This window comes from Magnolia sinica, chromosome 8 (assembly GCF_029962835.1).
Source record: "Magnolia sinica isolate HGM2019 chromosome 8, MsV1, whole genome shotgun sequence".
Taxonomy (NCBI): Eukaryota; Viridiplantae; Streptophyta; class Magnoliopsida; order Magnoliales; family Magnoliaceae; genus Magnolia; species Magnolia sinica.
In genome coordinates this window covers 34,538,755-34,560,593 of record NC_080580.1, presented here as the reverse complement: position 1 = coordinate 34,560,593, position 21,839 = coordinate 34,538,755, and the positions used below count along the sequence as shown (strand labels likewise).

At 40.7% G+C, this 21,839-nt stretch overlaps 1 protein-coding gene and 1 long non-coding RNA gene across 3 annotated transcripts; both read right to left on the bottom strand.

The window, feature by feature from the left end:
• Window positions 1-5,783: 5,783 nt before the first annotated feature.
• On the bottom strand, window positions 5,784-6,447 carry LOC131253224 (calcineurin-binding protein 1-like). 2 transcript variants are annotated; one of them, XM_058254135.1, is made up of 3 exons: window positions 6,357-6,447; window positions 6,235-6,276; window positions 5,784-6,105 (listed from the first exon to the last, which is right to left on the bottom strand). In XM_058254135.1, exons 1-3 carry the CDS (start codon window positions 6,419-6,421, stop codon window positions 5,952-5,954), a joined length of 261 nt encoding a protein of 86 aa, XP_058110118.1. In that variant the 5' UTR covers window positions 6,422-6,447; the 3' UTR covers window positions 5,784-5,951. The 2 variants fall into 2 exon arrangements, with proteins under 2 accessions (XP_058110118.1, XP_058110115.1); XM_058254132.1 differs by having other exon boundaries at window positions 5,784-6,276.
• Window positions 6,448-6,455: 8 nt separating this feature from the next.
• On the bottom strand, window positions 6,456-11,214 carry LOC131253227 (uncharacterized). Its single transcript, XR_009175029.1, has 8 exons — window positions 10,301-11,214; window positions 9,167-9,757; window positions 8,602-8,707; window positions 8,029-8,333; window positions 7,795-7,893; window positions 7,548-7,581; window positions 6,831-6,943; window positions 6,456-6,642 (listed from the first exon to the last, which is right to left on the bottom strand). It is a non-coding gene; the product is annotated as an uncharacterized LOC131253227 (long non-coding RNA).
• Between the last annotated feature and the right edge of the window lie 10,625 nt (window positions 11,215-21,839).

Below are 21,839 nucleotides of genomic sequence, written 5' to 3'. Positions count from 1 at the left end.
ACGGATACCTTATTTTTGGGCCAGGCCTAGATTTTAGTGTGCCCTCTAATGGTTGGAGTGGATTTCATGTTATCATCATGGTAGGCCCTATAAAAATTCAAGGGTGAATATATCTCTCCCATCCGTTTCTTTTGGTGTGGTCCACTTTAATCATAAGTCAGCTTGATCTTTTGGCCCTGAACCTAACTCGGGATCACACATCCAATGGTTGGAGTGTATTTCACATTATCGACTTTGTGAATGCAGGAAAGCCAAAGTGATGATGAGAGAAATATGAAGTGGATTCTACACCATTTATAGAGAAGTGCCATTGATAACGAACTTGGATTTGGTAGTGACCCCTCCGGTACCGAGCTTAGTAATGGTAAGCTCTGAAGTTAGCAGTATCGAGTTTGTGAATGCAAGAAAGCCAAAGTGACGAAGATAATATTCCATACATTTTGAACACTGATCTTGACGATAATATCCATTTCTCAACTAATACACACTTCCAGTAATTCCTTTCATGCAACCATCAATCAAGGTGGGGCAACCTTGGTAATGTTCGTAATAAATCCACACCGTCCACCAGTTTCACTGGATTATTTTATGGCCAGATCAAAAAATTGAGGCAGATCCGACGCCTAAGAGGGTCAAAGAAGAGGAGTAGAAAATACCTACTGTTGAAACCTTCTGAGGTCGAACATGATGCTTATATGCCATCTAAATCGTTGATACGGTTTATCAAATTGTTCATATTGTCATTCCCACTTGTATGAGCTTAAAACACATAAATGGTAGCATAATTCAAAACTTAATTTAATGGTACCACTAGCATTTTAATGGTGGGCGTTTAATACTCAATATTTTCAAGCACGTGACTCACCGGAGTTTTCGATGCATTATTTTTGGGCGCATCCCCTAAAATCATAAAAAGAGACTAGTAAATGATTTTGAAATTATTATCTCAATTGAGTGTCAAATATTCATAGTTTTTATTATGTTGTTTTATTGTTTTATTTTAAAACAGATGGATGGAATGGATTCATTTAGATACCTCTCAGTGGACCCCACAAGGCCCAAGAGGCACATTGCTGTATATATACTGCAGACCACCGATTGATTTTACCTATTTTCTTACGCCAAAAGCCCTAAAACCTCCATTTCGCAGACCACGCCTCCGTCTCCCCCTCTATACTCACTCTCTATACATCTTCCCCTTGTATAAATATACTCACTCTCTATACATCTTGACGCAGGGGAGGACGTGAGGTCGAGCACCATCTTCCTCAAGAGGATAACTATTCCGAATCCACGGAACTTCTCTGGACTCCTCACAGAGACTTCTCGAATCCACGAGGAAAGAAAGCAGAAAATAGAAATAAATTCTAATAAATTTATTAATAAATAAATAAAAACGAGTTCACAACCCCTTAAATAAGGGTACCAAGCAATGGGAAAGAAATCAGAATCAAACTACAACTAAAACTCCTAGAATTCGCGACTTACTATAAATAGTAATCTACTAGTGCACAAGGTTTTCGGCCAAAAATAGTAAGTGTCCTATTTGGCTTCACCAAACCGTTCTCCTAATTATTCTAAGCTCTTTTCACGTTGGGCGCAACTCCTAAAGCCCGACGGATGAAGAGTTATAATCAAACTAAAACTTACTATTTATAGTAAAAACGAAATTAAAACAGGGAAACGACCATCGATCAAGGGGTTTTTCGCAATTCCGGGCTGCGCAACCCGGCGTAGCTGGGTTGGTTGGCTAAAGTAGCTCGTTCTACCCCAAAATCATATATTTTACGTCAGATAACTCATTCCGGATTGCGAGATACGCCCGATCTAAGGTCCGATGGTCCGGATCACTTCTGTCGTCGACCGGGCCTTTTCTGATCCATCTTGGCCATGAAACTGTCCGCGACCCACTCTACATCAGTCCCCTCCACTTCAAAAGAACTCGTCCTCGAGTTCTCATCCTGCGCTGGTTCATGATACTCGGTCAGGTCCGCGACGTTGAAAGTCCGTGAGATTGTCATGTCATCTGGAAGATCAACAACATAAGCGTTGTCATTAATCTTTCGGCTGATTAGTACCAGTCCAATCTTTTTATTCTTCAACTTGTTGTACGTTTCGGTGGAAAATCGTTCTTTGCGCAGATGGACCATTACTTGGTCGCCCACCTCGAACACTTTTTGTCGCCGATGCTTGTCCACTTGCTCCTTGTATTTTTCATTCGAGGCATAAATCTTGGTCTGTACCTCCGCATGAATGCCCATGATCTTGTCTGCTATATGTTCTGCTACAATGTTCATGCCAGGGAGCTTGGACAGAGGGACTAAGTCAAGTGTGTGACGAGGTACTCATCCGTGAATAACCTGGAATATGGATTTCCCTGTTGAGCGGTTCACCATGTTGTTGAATGCAAACTCCTTTTAAGACAAGGCTAAATTCTACTGCTTTGGTTTTTCTCCTAAAATACATCAAAGGAGGTTTCCCGACGTGCGATTCACAACCTCAGTTTGCTCGCCAGTCTGTGGGTGGTAGGCGCTGCTAAACTGAAGTCGTGTATCGAATCGAGTCCACAAAGTCCGTCAAAAGTGACTTATGAACTTCGTGTCATGGTCAGAAGTAATAGTCTTGGGAACCCCATGTAGCCGCACAATTTCTTTGAAGAATAGATTCGCCACGTTTGTTGCATCGAGAGTCTTCTTGCATGGAATAAAGTACGCCATCTTGGAGAAACGATCTACTACCACGAACACTGAATCCATGCTGCATTGTGTTCGTGGGAGACCAAGCACAAAGTCCATAAATAAATCCTCCCAAAGGCAGTTAGGCACAGGTACGGAGTGTAAAGGCCCATATTATGAGATTGCCCCTTAGAGGTTTGACAAATATAACAACGTTGAACTCCTTTTCCACATCACGTACCAATTGCGGTCAAATATCGTTCTTCCACAAGAGCTCGCGTCTTGTCTTACCTAAGGTGTCCACTAAGGCAACCTCCATGTAGCTCTTGGATTATCTGTTCCCTTAGCGAATTGTTTGGGATCACAGTCGATTTTCCTTGAAAAGGAACCCGTCTTGCATTTGTAAGTCACCGGGTGACCTTCTTGTCACCTAACTCATGCGTCTTTGAAGTCGTCGTCATCGGCATATATGTCTTTGAGGCGCTCGAACCCGATAACCTCATTGCTCATAATGACTAACAAAGTTACACGGTGACTCAGCGCATCAGCTACTTTGTTCTGTTGCCCTGACTTATGTTTTAGTACGAACATGAGTTCCTGCAAAAACGAGATCCATCTAGCATGCACACGGTTGATGTTATCTTGACTATTAATGAATTTGAGAACTTGATGGTCCGTGTAAAGTATGAATTCCCTTTGAATCAAATAATGTCGCTAGTGTTGCAATGCTTGGACCACCGCGTACAACTCGATCTCATATGTAGACCACTTCTTACGTGCATCGTTAAGTTTCTCATTGTAGAAGGCTACCGGCCTACCTTCTTGAGACAAAACTCCTTCAATTCTGACATATGAGGCATCACATTCGACTTTAAATAGTTTTTCAAAGTTGGAAAGTACAATAACCGGGGTCGTGGATAATATGCGCTTGATTGCGGCAAAGCTCTTGTCGGCTTCGTCAGTCCACTGAAACTGCCCTTTCTTCATGCAATCTGTGATTGGTGATACAATGGTACTGAAAATTTTCACGAACCGCGACGATAGAATGTCGTCAGTTCATAAAAACTTCGCACTTCATAAATATTTGTGGAACCGGTCATTCTCTGATTGCCTTCACATTTTCCTCATCCACCCGAATACCCGTGGATGTTACGACAAAACCCAGGAACAATAGGCTATCAGTCATGAAGCTGCACTTTTTTAAATTAAGGTGCAATTTATTTTTAGTGAGCACTTGAAAGACCTTTTTGAGGTGTTCCATATGGGTGGTTTCATCTTGACTGTATATCAAAATATCATCGAAGTAAACCACAACGAATTACTTAATGAAAGGTTTCAGAACTTGGTTCATCAATCTCATAAATGGCGCATTCGAAAGACCGAAGGGCATGACCATCCATTCGTATAATCCTTCCTTGGTCTTAAAGGCCGTTTTCCACTCATCACCCGACTGTATTCGAATTTGATGGTAGCCGCTTCTTAGGTCCAATTTAGAGAATATTTTTGCACCCTATAGCATGTCCAGCATATCGTCCAACCATGGTATAGGAAACCTGTATTTTATGGTGATTTTGTTGATGGCTCGACTGTCGACACACATGCGTCAACTCCCATCTTTCTTTAGAGTTAATAAAGCTGGTACAACACATGGACTCATGCTCTCTCGAATAAGACCCTTACGGATCAACTCCTCCACTTGTCCTTGCAGAATCTTGCACTCATTCGAACTCATTCGATAATGGGGACGATTAAGTAAACTAGACTCAGGGATAAAGTCGATATGGTGTTGGATATCCCACATGGGGGGTAACCCATCGGGAAGGTCATCAGACCAGATTTCTTTGAATTCATGTAGCAAGGGCCTTAGTCTTTCAGGGATGTTGGTAGGCTCGAGTTCTTCCCTTTTATAATTAATGCATAAGTCTGTCTTGTTTCCTTGGATTCTTCCATGAAGTCTCGTATGGTTAAGAGAAAACGGCCCTCCACTTTAGAAGTTTCAGGTGCTCCTTCTGGATCCATAGGGTCCAATATGGTCTTCCGGCCGTCCTTGACAAAGATATATATATTATCTCGCCCTTTATGAGTGGCGTCACAGTCAGATTGCCAGGGTCGACCAAGTAGTATGTGACATGCTTCCATATCAACCACATTGCATACTACTTCATCCTTATAATGTTTACCAATTGAAAAGGATATGGTGCACTATTCAGTTACCTTTGTTTCGCAGACCTTCTTGATCCAACCGATTATATATGGAGAAGGATGATGCTCTATTTTCAATTGTAATTTTTCCACCATGACCTTGGACACGATGTTCTCGCTACTCTCACTGTCAATGATTACGTCACAAACCTTTCGATTCACCGTACAACTAGTGCGGAAGATGTTATGCCACTGTGGATGCACCTTTCTCTATATGCACACTATTTCCAATCTTCTGGTCCACTTGAACAATTGATGGGGCTGATTTTGGGGTCCTGAGTCTATACTACACCAAAATCGTCATGTAGGAACGGTTCTAAACCGCTCCTAAATGCTTCAGGAACGGTTCAATACTGTTCCTAAAAGAGGCGTCGCAGAAAATCAGGAACGGTTCAGAACCGTTTTGGGTACCGTTTCAACGGAATTTTAGGAACCGTTTTAAACCGTTCGGGTGCCAACGGCCACATTTTAGGCACAATTTTAGATACGGTTTTGAATGCTTATTAATGTTGCCAACGGTCAAATTTTAGGAAGGAATTTTAAGAACAATTTTAAACCCCTTAGTTCATTGTATTTTGGATCTGCCATGTGAACAGTAACCCGTCCATGGTAGGGTCTAGTAGGTGGGGGGTTCTAATAACCTCTCAACCATACAAATCGTGTATCTCGGTCTTGGGGAGATGTTACGGTAGAACCATCTCTACAAAGTACATGTGGCAGAGAAATGTATAGATCAGGACCATTCATGTAATGGCCTTTATTATTATAAGGAGTGGTTCATTTTATTTATTTATTATTATTATTTGGTTTAATCACATTTGCCAAAATATTTAGCCATTTACTACTTTCACTTCAAACCGTCACTTTAAGGAAGGCCATCCATCTTTCAAATGTGAGAATTAGGGCTGTAAGAAACCTCTCCAGCTCTTTTAACACTTCCAAACTTGGAAATGAGACGATGACAATGATTTTGTAAAGCACGACATATCAGTTCAACTGATCCGTCCAACACTCTAAATCTTCTCTCAAATAAAATTACAGTACACTATTTTAGTAGGGTCATGAGATACAGGATTAGAGGCAATGGGGAATGGATCTTGAAAGCATGGAGCCAAAACAAAAGCTCAGAACATCATAAAGCAGCAGGCCAGGTTCTGAACCAGCAGCTACGGTTGAAGGAGCCTGAACGCTTGCATTTTCAGCAGGTAATGGTGTGATCAAGGCCAAACTAATAAGAATGGATCGGCACCAAGCAACAGAAGCATGCTTACATATTTTGGCACAGTTACTATTTGATAATTTCGGATTTTTGAAACGCTTTCGGATCTTCTCATTTATTCCTTCAATCATGTCCAACCTGGCATCCCTCTCCAATGACTGGATGTATTGGTGGATGTAACTGTTGAAGGAAACTAAACGTGTCAAAAGCACATACGGACATATATCTAACCATAGGGAAATTGGATTTGTGTGCTTTACCTATAAAGGCTGCTCTCTGATAACTCTGGGCTCTTCAACTTGGCAAATTGCTTAAATCCATCCATAAGTTCCTGTGGCCTAGGTTGTGCTGGTAATATAGAAACAGAAGTATAATGTCCACAAATAAGAAGAAAATGAACAAAATAAAAGAAAAAAGAAAATCTTTGATTGAATGAATGATACCTTGTTGTATTGCTCCTGCAATGAGCTGTCAGCACCTTCGGAGCCCGAACCTATTGCCTTTGCATTGCATTGCCAGAAGGTACCAGATGGGTCCGTGTAGTATCTGCATATCACAATTTCTAAGTGCAGAAAAACTAAAAAGCAAAAAAGCTGAAACTAGCCATTCTAAAATTCAAAGTCAGAAGCATATAAAAAAGCATAACCTCCTAATGTAGACTATATATTCCCAATGACCAATAGCTGTGGTCCTTACAGAAGACCAAGAGATCAAAGTAAAAGGTTGATACTTACAAACTAGGCCCATTCTCATCATGACCAGCGAATAGAAGCGAAGACTCCAAAAGGCTGCTTTCAAGTTTCCACAGGCTTCACAGCAAGCTCTTGTTTTCAAAAATGGAAACCACCTGCTTAAAAATGAGTACTCAAATAAAACAATCTGATAGAAAACCGAATGTCGAAGTTGAGTCATGAAAAGGACTCTAAAATATTTATGTCACTAAAAGAGGGTAGGATCACTCAAAGGGAAGTAGTTCCCATCCACACAAGATCCCAAACCATATGCAAAGAAAAAATGAGGATAGGAAATCATTAAGCAATTCAAGAGTAAATTACAGACCTTAATTCAGTCTGAGATAAGTTTAAGGTTTATATTGTATGGAAGATAATATACGGTATTACCATACATCAGCAAGAACAATCAATAGAAAAGCAAAGTAATAAATTAATAATATAAGCCAAGAAAATTTCACCTGTGCAACTTCCACTAGCACCAGAAGAATACCCTATAATGTTTCCAATAGCCATCCATGAGCAAAATATTGCATTTGCTGCATTTTTTTGGTCAGGCCCTGTCACAACATAAATAAATCTTGTAGCACATTCTTCAAAAGCATTGTGATATGGTGTAACTTATCTTCAAGGAGAAAATATATGTAAGAAAAAAAAATGATAAAGAAAGAAAGAAAGTTGATCAATCCTGCAAAGACTGTAATGGTAGCACTAATTCACCTGAGAGATTAGCCAGAAGAGCAGGAGCTGGACCCTACAATGGAAACAATACCAGGAAGTCAACAGACATCCAAACAAGATGTTAAACATTAGAAGATGATTTATGCATGGTAGTAAATGTCATCGTATAAAGTAGATTAAACATAGAAGGCAGCACAACTATTTCAACAAGCTTACTTGCACTGTATTGTTAGCCAAATCCAGCATCCAGAAACCAATGATAAAAATAATAGCTATTAAAACTCACAGTGATAGAGATCATGAGGGATCCAACTAAAATAAATGGCCATCTTCTTCCATATTTTGAGTAGCATTTATCACTCCAAATACCAACACATGGTTGAACCTGCACGAAAGAAGAGCAGGCATGCACATGAATTACAAATGAAACCACTCATGAGAAGACGACAAAAACATTGTATATACTACTGCCTGGAAACATAAGCTATTAATAAAGACAAAAACCATGATAACAACACACCAAAGTCCAAATCCAACTCAGAAGGAATGGCCAACCCTCCAGATAATGATATTATCCAGAAAAGTGTGATGAAGGCAGGACACCGAAACTGATCATAAGATTTAACTACTCGCATGATTGTCAGTTGAAAATTTTTCAGAAAAAGCTTAAAAATCAAAACCCATCAAGCAATCTGATGTTTCAGGCCAAACGATCAATAGATAAACAACATGATATTGAACTCTTGAATTGACAAACCTGACAGCATATAATCATTCATGATATTGAACTCTGATGCAAGAAGCAAATCTCTCCTATACAGATACCTGAAAATAGGCAACAACAATACAGTGTCAGCCAAATTGGTAGAGTCTACTTTCAGTAAAGTGTTTTATCTGTGATATAATTCCTTACCATGCAGTGATGATCGAAGCCATCAACACATTTGTCACAAACTGGGTTGCTGATTTTAGCCTGATAATTTATTAATTAAGATCAATAATACATTAAAAAAAGATCGATAATACATATGGGCCACAAGCGTGACAGAGAGGCTGACCGCTGATCCATGTTAAGATGTACGCATGTACTTACTTGATGAGTGTTGCAACTTGATTTTCAAGGTGAGCGTCCAACAGAAGGACAGCCCAAAATCTGACGCATGTAAGGCCAGAAAAATCCAACCGTCAACTTCTTCCACCTACATAAACATTTCTGTAAAAAGAAACCAATGCCCTATTGTGATGGATTAAGTGAAAACCCATTCCTTCAAAATGCCCAGAATTTATCCATTTGCATCAATTCCCTTCTAGGACCTCAGGGATGTTTCAAATGGAAGTTGTAGCACCAATAGGACCCCTTCTAGGACCTTTATCAGTAACAACTAACAACACATGATGAGTCCAAAATGGATGAATTGCTGAGGTTTCCTTTGAATCCTTGGGTTGGTGGGCTGCAAATAGACAATTAAGGAAATACTTGATTTTTATGCTAAAAGTTCTAAAAACTTGAGGAAGGAAACACTTGATTGTAAAGCTAAAAGTTCTAAAAAGTGTGACCCACTTAATGGAAAGCTTTTATCTCACAACCTTACGCTACATTGGTGCATGTGGCTGCATTTGGTTGAGCAATGCTTCACACACATGTTAGTAAAACTTACCCACAACTTATGCTTGGTCCAAGAATCAGGTTGGATGAACAGCTTGGTCATGCATATGTGTAAACTCTCTCATCAATCGCTTGAAATGTGCAAGCAGCATCACCTATAAAATCTAGAGAGTACAAATTAAATCTCTGGTTAAAGCCTAAAAATGATTTGCAATTATTCATAGTAAAGTAATTCATGAACAAAATAGAAATACATAAATGCAAAAACTGTGATGATGCACTCATTGCTTGGCCCCACCACAAAGATGCAAAAATCAGACCAATCCCCTCATCATGTGGACCACAAAAAACAATGGACAACCGCCAAACTGGTCCTATGTACAAGTATGACCTACATCAATGAAACTCTCATTTTTCACTAGATCAATGAAGTTTAAAGCATAACCTATCATCCATAATTACACAGTCCTGACTGAGAATAGAAATAATATGCCATTGGAACCATAAAAACCTCAAAAGTAGGCAAAAAATGTTCTTTTTTTTTTTTTTCCTGGTAAGTAACATACTGAAAGATATTTAATCATATTGATGATGTCATGTGATATAAAGAGATGGGTGTAATAGTTAGAACATTAAATGGATACTAGCCTTTATCCAATGGGGAATGTTATTTGATACTCTGGCTGGATATAACATTTGATATGCAGACACTTAGAAATGATACATGTGGCAAATATTAAATAAAAAAATAAACTATGAGATTGTGCAAGAATAGTTGTGGCAAAGTTACAGGCTAAAAACCAGATGGGTTGAATAGTACAAAGTGGACGCTTGTTTTTTAAAATAAGACTATTGGATGACCATAATTTGGACGGCATGATTTGACTTGTATGCCATGTATGCAATTTCTAAGTAATTTCAAGTGCCTGCACATTATCCATCACACTGCCAGAGTATCTAAAGTTTCTCTTTTTCAAAAGCAACCACCTATAATCCATTCAAGTGCCCAAGCAAAGATGAGAAATGCTAGCCAAATGTAGATGGGAATGGGAAAACTAGAAACCATTTTCAGATAAATGGAATACAAGCACAATACATTGTCTAGTTAGTAATTGTATTTATCATGTAGAACATGTTTGCTTTATCGCCACCAGAAAAGACGAGGGGAAAAAATAATAATAAAGACCGTGCCATTGTAAATAATCAAAATACCATGAAAATAAACCCAAGTATACATATGCCTAACAAGGTAGAGAGAGTTGAACCTGGACTACCATGGGTCAATGCTGACTTTGTCCTGCATTCTCTACTGTTGATTTCTCTGAAAAATAAAAATTTAGAGTCAAAATCTATCAAACAACAACAGGATACAATCTCAGTGAGGTCGAGTCACGGCCACAACCAAGTTTCCCAGTGATGCAGCTAAAAATCTCAGCAAGTCAGAGTTTACTCCCTCGAGTTTCGAGTCGAGTCAGTGAGTTTTTGAACTGTGCAATAAAAAATGCCAGGAATTGATATATCCAATGGCCTTTGTAGAAAAATTCTAAGAGAACAATGAGGTCTCTACTATTTTATCTAAAGGATATTTGGACCTACTTATCCAACCAGAATGGTGGTATGAGCTTTATATCCTGTTTTTAATTAAAAAGGGACCAAGTGAAGTGAATAATGAAATCAAACTCCTAATTACAAGAAATATCAGCCCCATGCACTTAAAGGTTGCATTTCCATGTCCTGATTTTTCTGCCCAGGCAGGATGCTTTTCTCCCCAAATCAACATCCCCAGTGTTTCACGTCCAACCTGAATCTGGATACTGATTTGGCGCACACAAGGCTGAAAAATGGGACCTTCGATAATGTAGTTTCAAAAAACTTGCACCACTCCAAGTGTCAGATGGAACAAATAGCCATCTTTTAAGCCAAAAATTCCCATCAATTTGCAATTTAGATGACAACCAAATGCATCATGATTGTCTAAGAGGACCACAACTAAATTTCCTACCTCTCCCCAGACATGATTGAAGAAAAGTATAGTGCCTGCCTCATCAGTTAGTCACAACAGCCAGCAGGGTTGCAGTTTAAATTAACATGCTCGAGGTCTAAACTATCATCCCGGTCTACCACTTCATTTTTCTTTTACCAATTCCAAGTCCACATTCCCCTTGTTGTGGCAGATTAACTACTACAGTCTACAGTATGTATTGGTAATGGAACAAAAAATAATAATTTCCAGTTTAATGCAGTGTTTGAAACCCAAACTGGACCAGAGAGTCCCAGTCGAGACCAGTTGGGAAATCCCGGTCAACTAAGGTGTTCATTTGCTTTCTTTTAAAAAGAAAAACAACTCTATCAGGTAGAGTTCGATCCAACAACCTCTAATTCAAAAATAATTGCCAAGCCAATGGCAGATATGTATTATTCGTTATCCTTTTAGTTACTTTCTTCTAACTCGAGTAGATTTCCAGATTGGATAAAAACAGTCTGAAAACCCCACAAAATGCAAAACTACATGTTCATAAACATTTATAAATACACCAAAACAAATATCTATCGGAAGATTATAACATGCACATTCATGATGAGAGATTCTAGAAGACGTCATTTCAATTTCATGGAGTAAGCAGACGTCACATTACCTTCTTCCACAAATTCAAATGCACGACTACATCTTTCATATGAGAGGAAATGCAGGGAGAGGGGTGTTGCAGGGAGAGTGAGAGGGAGATTGAGAGAGGGAGATCGAGAGAGAGAGGGTCGAGATCGGAAGAGGGAGAAGGAGATTGAGGGAGAGGGAGATTGAGGGAGAGGGAGCGAGAGAGAGGGAGATCAAGAGAGAGAGGCTTGAGATCGGGAGAGGGAGATCGAGAGAGAGGGTTGAGATCGGGAGAGGGAAGAGAGAGGGAGATCAAGAGAGAGGGTTGAGATCGGGAGAGGGAGATCGAGGGAGGGAGATTGAGGGAGATCGAGGGAGATTGAGAGAGGGAGAGGGAGAAGGAGATGCAGATGGCGATGGTGTAAGGAAATGAGGGATTTAGGGCGTTTTGGCGTAAGGAAATGAAGAAAAATATTCGGTAGTCTATGGTATATACAGTAACGTGGCTCTCGGGCCATGTGGGATCCACTCAGAGGTTACTAATAGAATCCATTCCGTCCATCTGTTTCAAAATAAAACAATAAAGCATAATAATAATAAATAAGAACATCAAACACTCAATTAGGACACACCAACAAAAAATGAAAACAACAGAGTATAACAACAACTAGCCGATTACAGCTCATTACCGTTTCAGATCAGAAACGGCTCTAAGCCGTTTCTGAACCAAAAATCTAGCCGTACTAGATACATGATTTTGGTGTAGTGAATCTGGTTGTTTGTAATATATGTAGGAAGGGCTCAAAAGATGGCAAGGTTTGCCACTTTTCGCTGGGGACAAGTATTTGATAGGTGGCCCGGTTGGCCACAACGATAGCAATTATCGGGCCTTGGCCGAGCATAGGGGTTCGAAATTTACTTGGACCAAAATGAGTTGATACACCCCTTTGGGGTCTAGCTTGCCCGCTTCTTTGATCTCGGTTCTCAAACGTAGGAGGTTGAGTGTGTGCTCCTACGAGCTCCTTCCCCTTAGTTCCCGGCGCACTGCCACAGGATCCTCGCAGCAGGATAGGTTCGTGCGTTATGACGCTCAAGTTGCACTTCCGCCCGAGTAGCCAACTTGATCGCATTATTCATCGTCCAGACCGAACTGCATCCGGACCCGATCTTGGATAGCCATACGCAATCCACCGTTGAATCGGGCGACTTGCTACGATTCATCTCGACCAAATCGTTACGCACCACCAGCGATAAAATTCTTCTGCGTATTCTCTCACCGACCGACTACCCTGCCGACAATTTTGGTATTGTTGGAATAATACCCGATCGTAATCGCTAGGAAGGAATCGGGCACGTAGTAGCCGATTCATCCGCCGCCAAGTGCGGATTGGTCTTTCATCCGCCTGGTTCGCGTGAGTTGCGGCTTGTTCTCACCAAGTCAAGCTCCTCCTTTCAACTTGTAGGCCACAAGCTTGACTTTCTTTGCTTCAGGAATGTCCATATAGTCGAAAAATCGCTCAACTTTAGAAAGTCAATCGAGAAAATCCTTAATGTGTAGTTGACTATTGAAGATAGGAATATCAACCCTCATCTTGAATTCTTGATCCGTTCAATCTGCTCGATTGCCGCCATGTCTGGGGTGTTGGAAGATTATGTCATCGATTTCCTCCTCACTGGATCCCCCTTCCTTAGGAATGACCCTTGGATGCACTGCCAGTACTATCCTGCGATCAGGCCGATTAATTGGGGGTGGAGGATTGCCACCAGGAACACGGAGTTGCCTTAGGTTTTTCGCCAAGAGATCCGCTATGCGGTCGATGGAAGCCTACAGCCCTTGCATGGCTTGCTGATTCTCTCGTTGCACTACTTCGAAAGCTGCCGCCATTAAAGGTAAATTCCCTGGAGCACCGCCCATGGGATTGTTGCCCGACCCGTCGTTAGAAGCCATCAATCCGAGGAGAAACCTCGCTTTGATACCAAACTAACGCAGGGGAGGACGTGAGGTCGAGCACCGTCTTCCTCAAGAGGATAACTATTCCGAATCCACGGAACTTCTCTGGACTCCTCACAGAGACTTCTCGAATCCACGAGGAAAGAAAGCAGAAAATAGAAATAAATTCTAATAAATTCGAAATTGATTGATGAATGATTAAAAATGAGTTCACAACCCTTTAAATAAGGGTACCAAGCAATGGGAAAGAAATTAGAATCAAACTACAACTCAAACTCCTAGAATCCGCGACTTACTATAAATAGTAAACTTACTATTTATAGACGGTCGTGATGTCTACTAGTGCACAAGGTTTTTGGCCAAAAATAGTAAGTGTCCTATTTGGCTTCACCAAACCATTCTCCTAATTATTCTAAGCTCTTTTCATGTTGGACGCAACTCCTAAAGCCCGACGGATGAAGAGTTATAATCAAACTAAAACTTACTATTTATAGTAAAAACGAAATTAAAACAGGGAAACGACCATCGATCAAGGGGTTTTTCGCAATTCCGGGCTGCGCAACCCGGCATAGCGGGGTTGGTTGGCTAAAGTAGCTCGTTCTACCCCAAAATCATATATTTTACGCTTGATAACTCATTCCGGATTGTGAGATACGCCTGATCTAAGGTCCGATGGTCCGGATCACTTCTGTCGTCGACCGGGCCTTTTCTGATCCATCTTGGCCATGAAACTGTCCGTGACCCGCTCTACCCGATCTCAACCCTCTCTCTCGATCTTGATTCAAAGAACTTGGCGACGTGTGTGGATCTCGTTTCTCTTTGGTAGCTGCTCGTTTGGGCAATTTTGGTAATTTCTCAGAAACAACGAGTTATCCTTTTGTCTAGGTATTGAAAGAATGTAAATAATTTGCTGGATTTGATGTGTTTCAGTGCTTTCCCTTGCAAAAATCGACTTTCATCAGTTAAATGGTAGCATAATTCAAAACTTAATTTAATGGTACCACTAGCATTTTAATGGTGGGCGTTTAATACTCAATATTTTTAACCATGTGACTCACCAGAGTTTTAGATGCATTATTTTTGGGCGCATCCCCTGAAATCATATAAACAAATAATTACCTTAATCAAGAACTTTTGGTGGGGCCCACCATGATGTATGTGCGTTACATCCATGCCATCCAACTGTTTTGACAGATCATTTTAGGTTATAACAAAAAAATAAAGTAGATCCAAATTTCAGGTGGACCACACCACAAAAAACAATGGTGAAACAATATTCACCATTAAAAGCTTCTTGAGGTCCACCGGAATGTTTATTTGCCATCCAACCTGGTGATAAGGTCACAAATAGCTGGATGAAGGGACCACACAAACATCAGCTTGATCCAAAACTTTCATGGCCCATAAAAAGTTTTAAATGTTCAACCATCGGTGTTAATTTCCTACGGTGAGTTCCACATGACACCCAGATTCATGGCTCAACCGGCAGACTGAGTGGAGATACCTCGTTTCGGCACTTGAGGTCTTGGTATCGATCCCTAGGGGGTGGCTAACATGGAGTGTGTGTACTGACATGGGTGTCTACGAACAAGCTAACGTGAAAAAAAAAAAAAGCTGGGCTACCCACTTGCATAAAGGATCGACGTATACGGAATATGCCATGTTGATAAATGTTCATGTCCAATCGGTTGTACCATAAGTTACCGTCTAACTGTCAGCTATTTCAAATATATCTTGGGGATTCGGCATCCAATTCGTCCAATAGGTTGGCCCTACCATGTAGATAATGTACTACTAAAATGAGCTTTCTTAACTAATTAAACCATACTACAAGAAATAGTAGTGGTTGAGGGCATCTGACAGTATAAAATGAAAAAAAAAAAAAAAAAAAAAAAACCTTTTTTAGGGTCGTCGGGATGTTTATTTGCCATCCAACATGGTGATAAAGTGACAAAAAATTGGATGAAGTGACTACACAAATCATCAGCTTGATCCAAAACCTTTGTGGTTCATAAGATGTTTTTAATGGTCGATCACTGTTGTTTCCTGTGGTGTGGTCTGCTTGAGATTTGGATTTACTTCAGAGGATATACATGAACCTAAGACATACATCACAATGGGCCCTATGATCCCTGATTATAAGGTCACGAAGAGCTGGATGAAGGGACCACACGAATATCGGGTCTTCTTTGGTCATTCCACGCTCTCTTCTCTCACTCGATTTTGCTTGTTGCCGTCTCACAAGGGGCCCTGCTTTTGGCATCAGGTTTCTTTTAGTGATTAATAAAATCTGACTTCTTTATTTAAAGAGACAAAAAGAGGCCCTGCTTTTGGCATCAGGTTTCTTTCAGTGATTAATAAAATCTGACTTCTTTATTCAAAGAGAGAAAAAGAAACAAAAGAAAGGCTTTTGTTAGAAAGAGATGGGAAATTAAGGGCAGTCTATGGTCCATTGAATCCAAATATAAAATTAAGGGGAAAAAAAAAAGACCAGAAAGAAAAAGAAAAAAGCAGCAAGCCTCCAAGTCAAAAGTAAAATTGGCGCGGATCACGATGAATGTGATGCACATGTATGACTTAACACTGTTTTATCTTTACCACAACCTGTATGCAGGATACGCTAAAAGAAAAGTAACACCGGTTGGATCCCCGTGTTCCATGGATCATTGAATCTTGACCGGATGTGGAAAGGAAGTCTATAGAAGTCATCCATTACTTTCCCCAATAGGATTGCGTGGTGTGTCACACACTTGATGTGGCAAAGTACTGTGGGCCCCAGCATGATGTATGTGTTATATTCAAACCGTCCATCCATTTTACCAGATCATTTTAAGCCACAAGACCAAAAATGAGGCAGATCCAAGGCTCAAGTGGACCACACCACAGAAAGCATTGAGGAGGGCAATGACGATCACCGTTGAAATTTTTCTTGGGCCACTCATGATGTTTATTTGTCATACAACGTGTTCATAGGATCACCGATTTCTGATCTGCTTGAGCTTCGGATCTACTACAATTTTGCGGCATGTTTATCAAAATGATGGTGTGATATATATATATATATATATATATATATATATATATATATATATATATATATATATATATATATATATATATATATACACACCGCATGTTACCTTCCCATGAGGTTGAGTGCGAGGATTATGCTAACGGTCATATGGTGAAGTTTCAAAAGAAATGTGAGATTTTATAGGAGAGTGGAGAAACAAAACCAGTGAAACCGGCTCTCTCTCACGTATATTTCCTACGAAAGCCTCCCGCATGAAGGTCCTGCCCTAGAAACCTAGGTGGGGCCTACTGTGGGTTTTTTGAGAAATCCACCCCGTCCATCTGGTTTTTTCATATCATTTTAAGATATGATCTGAAAAATGAGTCAAGTCCAAGGTTCAAGTAGACCACAAGTTGGGGATTGAACGTCCACCATTAAAAACTTCTTAGGAGATGGAGAAGTTTCGAATCAATCTAATATTTGTATTTTCACTTCATCCACATCTACATGACCTTTTGAATAGGTTGGATGGTAGAAAAAATATTACGGTGGCCCTTAAAAAGGTTTCAACGGTGGGTGTAATTATCACTGCAGCTTCCTTTGGTGTGGTCCACTGGAGCTGTGGACCTGCTTCATTTTTAGGATGACGTGGATAAAAAAGCCACGTGGACTTAGGTCCTAGTGGATGTGCTGAGCTGATTGGCTCTGCCACACTCCGGTGGACCCCAACTGGAACAGGAACGGGCGTAAACAGATTGGCTACTCCCCCTGCCACTAGCCCGGTGGTGCTGGTCGGTGCTCTATGGGCCCTGCCATGATGTATGTGTTTCATCCATGTTGTTCATCCATTTTTACATATCATATTTTGGCTTTATCCCAAAAATGAAAGGGATATAAATATCAGGTGGACCACACCACAGGAAAACAATTGTGATTGGATATCCACCATTAAAATCCTCTTAAGGCTCACATCGTTTATTTGGATCGAGATTGGGTCGTGGTCAATCCGGACCGATCCGATCCGAAAACCCGATCCGAATGGATCCAGACCGATCCGATCCGGAGTGATTCATATCAGTACTTCTACTTTTTCCTGTGGTATGATCCACTTGAGCTTTGGATATGCATTAATTTTGGGTTCAACCACTAAAATGATCTGGAAAAACCAATGGATGACATTATAAACCACAGGCATTCACGGTGGGCCCCAACAGAGTTTAGTTAGTACGGTGGATAAACCACATGACACAAGGCAGTTTCGTGCTGTGCACGTCAACACAGGATGCGGATTAGATACTGACAGGTTGAGTAGCGAGTCGGCTACTGAAGTGAATCACCAAGTTTTGTGGGCCCCACTATGATGTATGTGTTATATCCACACCGTCCATCCATTTTGAGATATCATTTTAAGTCATAAGCCAAAGAATGAGGAAAATAGAAACTTGTAGTGGACCCACCACAGAAAACAGTGGGGAGAGTGATTCCCACCATTGAAACTATCCTAAGGCCCATCATAATGTTTATTTGAAATCCAACCTGTTCAAAAGTTCAAAAAGACGTGAAATAAAAGAAACACAAATATCAGCTTGATCTAAAACTTTTGTGGCCTTTAGAAGTTTTTAATGGTGGGCATCACTATCCCCACTATTTTCTATGCTGGGGTCCACCTGAGCTTTGGATTTAACTCATTCTTTGCATGTTGCTTTAGAAGTTTTTAATGGTGGGCATCACTATCCCCACTATTTTCTATGCTGGGGTCCACCTGAGCTTTGGATTTAACTCATTCTTTGGATATTGTCCTCAAATGATCTCTCCAAATGGATGGAAGGTGTGGATACAAACATACATCATGGTGGGGCCCATGGACTTGGTGATGTCACTTCAGTAGCGAGTCTCGCTACTCGACCTGCCAGTATCTAATCCGCGCCCCTATTTGACGGAAGCAGATTGCGCAATGAGTAGCTCACTACGCTTAGCGTATTGAGTAATCTCTGTGAGGTCCACCATGATTTATGTATCTGTTCAAGATTTTTGTAGGACATATTTTTAGCAAAGTAAAAGTATCTTGTAGGACATTTTTTTAGCAAAATAAAAAGAAAGGTGCCAATGGTTTGCTTTTCTAGCGTTGATGTAACCTTATCTCCTACTAATGTCATCCATTTTCTACTTTCCCTTGTATTTTCCTAATATACTTTCAATTCATCAAACTTCAATTTTGAAGGCTAATCAAATGGCTAGGGCCATACCATCAAAGTTTGATTCGCACCGTTTTACTGTCCCAAGCAAGGAAAACATTTCTTATGGCACAAATTGTTCCACGCAATACACCATCTTACCTCAGCATTCTTAGGGCCCTACGGAATTGGGAAAATGTTCCCTGTTTAGTGGTGTTTGTTAATGCATCATTAGCATGCAGAAGAAAGAATGTGCTAAGTGGTTTTTAACTGAATTCTTTCCATGGTAAGAGTCTGACTTAATGGTGAATGCGGAATGCCTCATGAATTTTTCATTAAACAAAAATTTTTGCTTTCAAAATTACCTTTTTTCAAGTCATACAAAATCAACTTTTAACCTGTAAAACTTCTTTATGCCCCACCATGATGTATGTGTTTCATCCATTCCATTCATCCATTTTTAAAGATCATTTTATGGCTTGATACCAAAAATGAGAGGAATATAAATCTTAGGCAGACCATACCATAGGAAAATAATAGTGATTGGATATCCACCATTAAAATTCTCCTAAGGCCCAATGTATTGTTTATTTGACATCCAATCTGCTGATTAGGTCATATAGACCTAAATGAATGGAAAAAACAAAGATCAGCTTGATTCAAAACTTTTATGACCCCCAAAAAGTTTTTAATGGTCGGCGTTCATTCAACAATTTTTTCCTGTAATGTGGTCCACTTGAGATTCGGATATACCTCATTTTTGGTCTCATAACATAAAATGATCTAGAAACATAGATGGACAACATGGATGAAACACAAACATCATGGTGGGGCCCACATAACACTGACCATTAGCTATTGGCTGGTGGCAGGGGAGTAGCCAATCTGTTTCTGCGTACGGGATTGGATACTGATAGGTTGAGTAGCGAGACTCGCTACCGAAGTAACGTCACCAAGTTATGTGGACCACATCATGATGTATGTTTTGTATCCACGTCATCCATCCATTTGGAAATATAATTTTAGGTAAAGATCCAAAGAATTATTTAAATCCAAAGAGTTTATTACTACATCACAACCCTGCACTTGGGGTGTGAACAGCCCACCATTAAAAACTTAAATATGCCTCAAAAGTTTTTGATCAAACTGATATTTGTTTTTTTCCCTTCTTTCATGTCCTTGTTAACTTGTGAACAGGCTGGAATTCAAATAAAAATCATGGTGAGCCTAAGGAAGGTTTCAACGGTAGGCATCAATCTCGCCATTGTTTTTTGTGGTACGGTCAACTACATATTTGGATATGCCTCATTCTTTAACTCATGCTCTAAAATTAAATCTCCAAATAGATGGACAATGTAGATAAAGCACATACATTATAGTGGGCTCACATACATCATAGTGGGCCCATGGAACTTGATGACGTTACTTAGTTAAGGGTTCGGTCCTAGGGTTTTAACGTGTCACACCCCGAACTCGGAAACCGGGCTCACAAAATTCCCGATCGCCGAATCCGGCGCCGACAGCCTCCGTAGAACCCCATTTTCGGATCCCGGCACCCATTTACCAGGTTCCGATCCTGGGATACTACAAGGAGGATTTCAAATCATCAGTCTGATTCATAATGAGCATAACAAAAGCATAACCCACAAACAATAACCACAAGAACACCACCACAAAATCCACTATGATCGAAAACTTTTGAGTACAATGCGATAGAAAGGGAAAATACAATGTAATAAAAGAAACAAAACTCCAGAAGCTCGTCTGCACGGTCCAACTATGGCGAGACTATGGCTGCGACTGCGTCCTGGCGTCACCTGCACGCATCAATCGTGCATAAGCTTATGGAAAGCTTAGAGGGTGGTGTAAGTGTGTGCGCAATATAAACGTGCTCAAAATGTAAGGTCAGAGTGATGCAGAATCATGGTGATGAGCACATGAATGCAATCAGCCGTACTAAGCAATGCGGTGCAAGATATGAATGCTATCGGCCATAACACAGCCATGCGATGCGAGATGCAACTCAAGCATGCCAATCCTCATCATGTATCGGTGTTCTCATTCGGATAATCACCGGGTTCAATACACTCCAAATGGCACTGTCGCTCTCCTAGCCACACCCAAGTGAGCATAAGAAACCTCACTATCCGCCTGACCAATAGTCTGCCAATACCTATCCGGCATGTCGATAGCGAACCCATTCGCGAGCTGGTCAAACTCAGCCTAATATTGCCCCTACCCTCGGGCGAGTAAGGCCACACTCCTTTCCAACCGACCACGACACAGTGGGAGACGCGGCCTCCTGGTATTCGGCCCTCATGCGCTCGTATATCCACTCGGTCTCGACGTTGGAGTCATCCTCTGGTACCATCGGGTTTAGGGATTTTCACCCAGGGACGTCTATGGCGCCCGTATGCTAGAACCAAATATTTTCGGTTTTCAATCCTGCCATCCACGATGTCTCTGTGGAGGCTATGGCCCTGATGTCGCTAGGGCATACAGTAACTACAATCACACAAATGCAAGTGCATGAATCATACTATCAGTCATGCAACAGCCTTGTATATACCATGCACTTATATGAGGTAACTCCGCCTATCAGGGAGCCCATAAACAGTCTATCCAAAGGTATATGCTATGATCGGTCATTCCTCACATCAGGCATACATATGGTGCGAATGATCATGAATCATGCATCTATACTAAACATATATAAAGAGATGGGCTCTGCGCATAACGGAGATGGGCCTAGACGGCCTGCTTACCACAAGTATGGGCCTATCAGTGGCCTTAAGGAGTGTGACAATGCGGACATTTAACCAACATTGTCCTTACAATGTGGACGTCAAACCGACATTGTTCCCAAGGCATAGCCCGCCATAAAGTACCATTACACAAACCATAGGAAATCACACATTGCAATGGACCATATACATCTCATTGGGCCTCGACCCATAGTTCTCAGATACATTAAATGGGCCATCTCATATGGGC

What these genes read in the sequence shown, in the direction of transcription:
- LOC131253224 (XM_058254132.1), bottom strand. Translation starts at nt 6,421, where the DNA reads ATGGATGGATTTAAGCAATTTGCCAAGTTGAAGAGCCCAGAGTTATCA. An exon ending in TCAGAGAGCAGCCTTTATAG is followed by an intron (nt 6,277 to 6,356) that starts GTAAAGCACACA and finishes TTCCTTCAACAG; the next exon opens with TTACATCCACCAATACATCC.